Source organism: Octopus bimaculoides, chromosome 7 (assembly GCF_046866305.1).
Source record: "Octopus bimaculoides isolate indiv1 chromosome 7, ASM4686630v1, whole genome shotgun sequence".
In the NCBI taxonomy this organism is placed as follows: Eukaryota; Metazoa; Mollusca; class Cephalopoda; order Octopoda; family Octopodidae; genus Octopus; species Octopus bimaculoides.
Window position 1 is genome coordinate 15,341,958 of NC_142934.1, and position 8,574 is coordinate 15,350,531.

At 36.0% G+C, this 8,574-nt stretch overlaps 1 protein-coding gene across 5 annotated transcripts in view; it reads left to right on the top strand.

Annotated features, from left to right (window-relative positions):
* LOC106867388 (fatty-acid amide hydrolase 1) overlaps positions 1 to 8,574 on the top strand; it is a 25,145-nt gene extending 16,571 nt beyond the window's left edge. For all 5 annotated transcript variants that reach the window (XM_014912244.3, XM_052969277.2, XM_052969276.2 and 2 more), the window contains 8 exons: positions 1 to 97; positions 491 to 582; positions 2,291 to 2,378; positions 2,836 to 2,879; positions 3,998 to 4,037; positions 5,415 to 5,523; positions 7,026 to 7,159; positions 8,354 to 8,574. The exon at positions 1 to 97 is cut by the window's left edge and continues 29 nt beyond it. In XM_014912244.3, coding sequence (XP_014767730.2) covers positions 1 to 97; positions 491 to 582; positions 2,291 to 2,378; positions 2,836 to 2,879; positions 3,998 to 4,037; positions 5,415 to 5,523; positions 7,026 to 7,159; positions 8,354 to 8,476 — 727 coding nt within the window. In that variant the 3' untranslated portion in view covers positions 8,477 to 8,574. The remainder of the gene's footprint in view (positions 98 to 490; positions 583 to 2,290; positions 2,379 to 2,835; positions 2,880 to 3,997; positions 4,038 to 5,414; positions 5,524 to 7,025; positions 7,160 to 8,353) is intronic.

Consider the following 8,574-nt stretch of genomic DNA (forward strand, 5'->3'; position numbering starts at 1 on the left):
TGGGTATTATGAGACTGATAATGTAGTTAGTGCTACCTCAGCCTGCCGTAGAGCAGTTCTTTTAGCAAAGAAAGCATTGGAAGCTAAAGGGCATACGGTAAGAATGTTATTATTATTTTAAAGAGACTTGTTGGGTAAAGCTGGAACAATACAAGAAGATATGAAGTAAACTACAAAGAAAACAAAACAAAGTTGTAGTTTTATCTCATGTTTTTATTTTTATTCTTTTGTTCTTTTACTTGCTTCAGTTATTTGACTGTGGCCATGCTGGAACACTGGCTTGAAGGGATTTAGTCAAAGAAATGACTGAGAGAGGCTTTTCTTGGCCTGAGGCTATAGTAAAAGACACTTGCTCAAGGTGCCATGCAGTTGGACTGAACCCAAAACCATATGGTTGGAAAGCAAACTATCTTAGCACACTACCATTAAGGTTAGGGCACCTATGAAGAGTCTATCATTGATAGCTGTTGTTGTTTCATTTAATTTACAGGTGATTGATTTTACTCCTCCTAGGATCCTTGATGCTGTCCTTTTGGCAGTAAACATAACGTGCTCTGATGGATATTTGATGAGCAAATTGATGTAAGTATTCCATAGTTGTGCTCCCCAAATTTTTTGTTTGCACCATAGATTGGTTTCATGCAAGGTCTCCATGGGGTACATAAAAAAAAACTGGCACTCTGTTGTTAAGCACAACAACGATGGTTCCACAGTTCTATATTTAAGGGATGAGGAATTATGTATATTATTTACATTATTTACATAATGGCATAGTGGTTAAGAGTGCAGGCTACTAACACCAAGATTCCGAGTTCGATTCCAGGCAGTGACCTGAATAATAATAATAATAATAATAATAATAATGATAATAATAATAATCATAACAACATTGAAAAATACATTAGGAATGAGAAACTATGTTTGAAATTTCCCCAAGACACTTGATGAAGACAAGGACAAGAATGGTTCCAGTTGATCTGACCAATGGAATAATGTGCTTGTAAAATTAACATGCAAGTGGCTGAGTACTTCACAGACATAGGTACCTTAGTGTAGTGTAGTTCTCAGGTAGATTGAGTGTGACACAGAATGTAACAAGGCTGGTCCTTTGAAATACAAGTACTACTCAGTTTTATCAGCTGAGTGGACTGGAGTGATGGGAAATAAAGCGTCTTGCTCAAGGACACTAGGGTTGATGTTATCGATTAACTACTGTCCCCAAAATTGCTGGCCTTGTGCAAAAATATGAAACCATTATTATCATTACTATTATTATTATTAAGGTGCAAGCTGGCAGAATTATTAGCATGCTGGGCAAAATGCTTAGCAGCATTTCGTCTATTTTCATGTTTTGAGCTCAAATTTCACCGAGGTTGACTTTGCCTTTCATCCTTTCAGGGTCAATAAAATAAGTACCAGTTAAGTACTGGGGTTGATGTGATCAACTTACTCTTTTCCTTCCAAATTTCAGGCTTTGTGCCCATAATAGAAAGGATTATATAGCTTTTGAAGGATGCTACTCAACAAGCTAGGCAGGTTAGGCTGGCATTCCGTTCAGGGAATGCCAGTCTGTCACAGGGTTACTCATTTACAGTTAAGTGAACTGGAGCAACATAAAATGAAATGTTTTACTCAAAAAACACAACTCACAAATCAGTCTGGGAATTGAAACCAGGATCTTACCATAGTGAGTGCAACACTCTAACCACTGGGCCATATGCCTTCACACATTATGTAATAGTTATGTGAATATATCAGATTTCACTCAACAAGGCAGCAGCCATCCCAGCAGATAACATTTGCTCAAGATGCCACAGAATAGAATTGAATCAGGAACCATGTGGTTGCAAGGCAAACTTCTTTTACCCCTTAGCATTTAGATTACTCTGTCAAGTGTAATGTTTATTTATTCACATTGTTTTGAATTAATCTCACATTATCTTGCAGTTTTGAGATTTCAATGATGCGATGGCTTATTTTAAGAATGACATTGTAAAGTAGGTGGGAGGGGCCAGATCTGGCCAGTTGGAACATAAGCCATGTGACATATTTTGGCTAGTTTAAACACTATAGGGTTAAGCACATGATTATGCATCCATATTCAAAGCATTACCTAATTTTCTACTTTATATAAAGAATTATACTCTATCTAGCAAAGCAAAAAACAATTAAAACTGCAGATTACATATTTAAGATTATAGCATTATATTTCTGTTAGTTAATAAAAAGATTATACCCACTTTTACATTACTTTCAGTACAATCTGCATATTTTTCTCCTTCTGTTCCAGAAAATATGAAAGCCCAAATAAGGAGTTGTATTTTATTAAAAGGTCAGAAGGTTTTAAGAAAATTATTTCAGCCCTTGTTTATCCTTTTGTAAGTATTATCTTCTTAATCCCAAATATTTTTCTACCAAATATGTTTTTATTTTGTTGATGAAGGACTAATGTCTGAAATGTCAAGAATGTTTTCTTTCTTTTTATGGGTTAAACTAAAACAACATTCATTAAAACTGGACCCTCTCATGTTGTCTTCTTTTTGAGATCATTGTCAAATATAAACAGACTTCACGTGCATGTGGTGGAAGCTATGTTGTTGTTATTATTATTATTATTATTATTATTATTATTATTATTATTATTATTATTATTATTATTATTATTATTATTCATGTCACTGCCTGGAATCGAACTCGGAACTTTATGTTAACAACAAAGAAGATGAGGACAAATATCTGTCAAATGCAAATAATGTAAATAATGTAAAAATATTTTGCTTTCACAGTTTCGTCTGTTCACTTCTTTACTCTATGTTAATCCTTCTGTTTTGCCAGGACAAGATATCATCTAAAATCGTTCGTGCATTGGATGGACGTAGGTGAGTGTGAAACAGTTTACCCTGCATTTGTTTGTTTCTTTCTACTTATATCTTTCTTTCCTGTAAACTTTGCTGTTCTTTACCATACAGTTTACATCATGGGGCTTATAACATGGTTTATTGTTATTCTTTAATCTTTTGCACTACAGTGTTTATGTTGTGATGTTCACACCATAATGTGCCCCAGCATGGCCACAGTCTAATGACTTAAACATGTAAAAGAACAAAAGAATATATATACATACACATATGTATGCATATGTTTATATATATGTATGTTTATATATATGTGTGTATATATATTAAGGAGACTCCAAAGAGACTTTTGGGGCCATCTCAAGGGGCACACTGAAGAGCTGCCCTGGATCTTCACAGGTTTAGGGGCTCCAATTCTGATTTGTATATTCTGTGGCTTATTGTCAATAAATAAATACTATAAGGCTCAGAAAATTGATTTGCCTGGTGGGTTGGTGGGTGGTCTATAAAGGTGTAAAGATGGCCTTGGAAACAGATGCTGGTCTGCATTGGCAAGATTTTTATTATTTAATGAAAATTGGTAAAAAGAGTACAGTGAACTTGCTGCCAGGAATAGAATATCGAATGCTTCAGACAGAGTTCTTCTTCATGGAAAAGTTGATTGAAGAGAAATTAATAAAGAGACAACAGAGCTTTGCATCCTCTAAGTTAACCCTTTAGCATTTAAATTATTCAAATATAATTCTTATTTATTCAGATTGTTTTGAATTAATGGTTCATTATCTCTTAGCTTTGAGATTTTGATGATGTGATCTGGCCAGTTCGATCATAAAGCTGGTAGAATATTTGGGCTGGATATGGCTAGTTTAAATACTAATGGGTTAAAAAAGATACAGGCTGCAATTGATAAAGAATGCTAGACCATAGGATCTTCGTATGTGAACAAGAAGTGGTAGAAGAAAGAAACTGTGTGAGAAAGACAGAAGCTACAAGGATTGGAATGAAGAGGACTTCCAGTTGGTAAAGCTGGGAGACATGCAATGAAGAGTGGTCTTAGGTTGTTTAAATTATTTAGGTTTTATAAGATATTAAAAAAAGACAACAAAATATTTCAATATTTTTCTCTCTGTTTTTAATTCTAGAAAATATCAAGACATATATAATTTGGTTGCTGAAAAAGAAGTGAGTCTCTTTAAAATAGTTTTCTTTCAGTTCATGTCCAACTAAATTAGTTTAAGTTAACATTTTTGATTATGTCGTAGTTGAAAACCCATTTTGTCAACAACAATATTGTTATAAAAATTAACAAGGCAAACTCCATATATATATATATATATATATATATATATATACAATATACTCATCTAACATTATTATTCTGAAGCATACGTATACTGCATGCTACACCTGGTCTTGCTCTGCCTAAGTAAAACATTAAAATATACAATATATATATATATATATATATCAGTGGTGTCTCCGACAGGCTGTTTGGCCTTAGCCCGAATATAAATTTAGGGAAGTGAACATGTATTTGCAAGCTGATTTAATTTCTGCCACGTGTGTATTTGCAGCCCATAACTCAGGCTCCTTTTATTGATCCTGGTTGCAGTTCATTTATTTTCGCTCAGTGTCTCGTGGTTGCCCTGTGTCAAAAAATATCATTCATAACAGACATTCTCTCGACATTTTTCACACGTGCCTGACTCGGGGCTCAGAAGTTACAGCCTGAGTTGTCATCTATAATCCTAAAATTAGAAGTAATTCAAAGTCAAAGTTTTCTTGAGACAATAAATTTCTATAGAGATTAGGATTTAAATTCCAATCTATGAAAAGTTTCCATTCTACAATATTCTTAAAGGAATGGAAGATTATCCAGCAACTCGGGCTAATACGAAGGAGCCTGGTGGGTGTAAAAGACTAACTGATATCTCTTGTCAAGAGTACAGACGATAGTCAGATTGCTGCCGTTTGTTGTGCATTCTGCTGTTGTTATTTGATTGCTGTTATTCTGTGCATTTATGTGCAAAGATTGGTTGTGTTTTGCAGGGTTGTTTTATTTTTACCCTTAACTTGGCATCATTTGGGGCTAGAAATATTGTGGAAAAACATGAAATTCTTTGAGCCGGCTTGTGTCTTATACGAAATCTGTGATGAGCCCAAGTGATGCTGATGGCCTGGTATCACCTCTGATATATATATATATTGTATTTCATCATCATCATAATCACTACCAACACCCTTTCCTCCTCCTTCTTCCCTTCCTCCTTCCATTCTTTCTTCTTTTCTCTTCTTTTCTTCTTCTTCTTCTTTGTCCCCTTCCTCCTCCCCTCCCCTTGCCCTCCTCTTCCTCTTCTCCACTTCCTCCTCTTCCTCCTCCATACTACCACAGCCACTGCCAGCAACAGCAGTAGCAGCAGCTTGTACCATTAAAGTAAATCACTTAGAACAAACAAGTTTGTCATTTAAGAATTAAAACCTTTATTTACCGTTGGCTGTAGCCTTTATTTGTTTATTCTTTTTATGTCATTTATTATCAACCCTTCTCTTATGTTTCAGAAATATGATAAAGAATTTGCTGATGCTATGAAAAAAGATAAATTGGATGCTCTCATCTGCCCTGTCATGTCTTCAACATCACTTCTGATAAAGTGTCCAAACTTTGGAAGTAAGTCCAAAACTCTTCAAATTAATCTAAACTGAACATTTAAGAAGTAAACATCCAGTAACTTGACAGGTCAAAAACATTATCTGTAAAAATCTGTATGGCTGTATAGTAATAGTAGTTGCTTGCCAACTCTGTGATATTGGGTTCAATCCTACCGTGTGGCATCCTCAGCAGACGTTTTCTGCTATGACTCCAGGCTGACCAAATTATTGTAATGGTGAATGGAAGCCTGTTGTATACACACATACACACGCACACACACACCTGCATGTGAGCATGTACGTGTTTGTCTCCTTCAAGAGTCTTTCTGCACATAATCCATGCCCTCCACATATCTATCATACCCATCTCCCAGCCACTCCAATTCCTCCCACACCATCTGTTGCTATCTCTAAAACACCTCCCCTCACACACTTATGGAACATCCCCTCTATCCACTCTGTACTTCTTATACTCCCTACCACTGTTCCCTACGGGTGAGGCCTCTGTCTCTCCCTCTGATTGTCTCTCTATTCTTTCTCTTTAACTCACACCCACCTTCTTCTCCTTCATTGTCCTACAGGGGTAGCCAAGTAGTGGAGGCATGTGGTTTAGTGGTTGCAGTGTTGGACTCATGATCATAAGATTGTGATTTCAATTCCTGCACTGGACGACACGTGATCTTGAGTAAAACACTTCATTTCATGTCGCTCAAGTCCACTCAGCTGGCAAAAATGAGTAATCCTGGCGTCCCATACAGGTGGGGAATTTATATCCTGCAGAAACCAGGAAACAGGCTGTTATGAGTCAGCAGGACTCAAGAAGGTAACTTTATCTTTTTTTAGGGGTGGCCACAGCTATCTCTGTCCCTCTATCATACTCTAACCTCTCACCTGACACACAGCCGCTTCTGTCAGCTGAGAGGTCTTTGTCGTGCAAGCTACTTAGCAGCCATGTGGGTGTTGGTGCCATGTAAAAAAGCACCTGTGTTGGTGCCACGTAAAAAGCACCCAGTACACTCTGTAAAGTGGTTGACATTAGGAAGGACATCCAGCCATAAACACCACACCAAAACAGACAATTGGATCCTGGTACAGTTCTTCAGATTGCCAGCTTTATATAATATATCATTCAAGGATGCACACGTGCACACACACACACACACACACACACACACACACACACACACACACACACACACACACACACACACACACGGCGAGCAGGCAGAAACGTTAGCACGCCGGGCGAAATGCTAAGCGGTATTTCGTCTGCCGCTACGTTCTGAGTTCAAATTCCACCGAGGTCGACTTTGCCTTTCATCCTTTTGGGGTCGATTAAATAAGTACCAGTTACGCACTGGGGTCGATATAATCGACTTAATCCATTTGTCTGTCTTTGTTTGTCCCCTCTGTGTGTATCCCCTTGTGGGCAGTAAAGAAATAACACACACATGATTTGGAGTTAAAACAACAACAACAATCCTTTTACTATCATTTTACTTCTGATATTTTTCTTTGCAGGGTTTCCAAACTATTCTCTGCCCTATAATCTACTGAACTACCCTGGTGTATCTATGCCGATTACAAAGGTAACAGAAGAAGATGTAAAGGCGACTTATAAAGCAAGATCATTGACTGAATATTTGGTGAAAAAGGTTGGGTTATTTTTTAAATTTTTGTTTTATATCATTCCTTTAATTTGCGATCAATAACATCTTTGGTTATAGGTTTCCAACTATTGGTATAGCACATATACATACTGACACATATTACATACAACTATAAAATGAAACTTGAAGTTTTGAAAAAAATTGTGTCAATATGTATGTGTACATGCTCACCATTTTGCTTTTCACATTAGATTCTCATATAATTACAATTTACACACTCTGGAAGGAATTTATAGAAATTTTCATTAAAAAATAACCCATTTCCCTGAAAATTACATGAAGGCAAAGGTAACTTTTTTGAATTTTCTGAAACTCCTGTCCCCACTCTCCTGAATCTATATCATCTGAAGCATATTTGTAGAAAATTTCATTAAAAAATATCCATTCTTCTGGAGATTATGAAGAAACAAAGTCAGTGGGACACATTTGAGTATGTTTACCCATTGCTTTAACATAAGTAATACCAAGATCACATTGTTATTATATATCTAATATTGGCTTGCAGCACTTCACTTTCATTTTGTATGTAACACAATTTAATTATATACCTGCATGTTATATATAAACAAACTATATACTTCTTTTGATCAGTTTGCATCAAAAGGGTGAAAATAGTGTCAATGAGATGGGCTCAATTTTTCACCCCAAAACGCATATGTATGTGTGTGTGTGTGTGTGTGTGTGTGTTTGTGTCTATTTGTCCCCCACCACTGCTTGGCAACCATTGTTAGTGCATTTACATCCCTGTAACTTAGCAGTTCAGCTAAAGAGATGGACAGAATAAGTCCCATGCTTAAAAGGAAAATAAATACTATGATCGATTTGTTCAACTAAAACCTCTCAAAGTAGTGCCCCAGCATGACCATAGTCTAATGTCTGAAACAAGTGAAAAAAGAAAAAAGTAACAGGAAAAGTTATACTCTAAAGATAAGATTAATAACCTGTGAAATTACATAATCTTAATTCATCTTATGTATTTGCACAGCCACATTAAATTAATATCTATTTTGTATAAGAAGATAAGTAAAGTTATATGTCTTATTCAGCTCAGACATGCACCAAGGTTTAAATTTACATCATTGTGAATTGTAGTTCAATGAAATCATCTTAAACTTTACTGACAAGAACTCTTCCACAGCATTTATAAACATTCCAAATATATGTCTTGTTTCTTTGCAGTCAATTCCAGGCAGTGTTGGTCTTCCAGTCAGCATCCAAATTATTGTTCCTACATATAAGGATGAGCTTGCATTACGTATCATGAAAGAACTGGACAGTGAACTGAAGAAGAAAAGTGGATAGAGTGTGTAACCACCTTATTTCATCATGCCCCAGTGATACATATTGACATTTACCACATGGATTCCACTTGAGAATAAAAATGATTCAGTACTATAAAA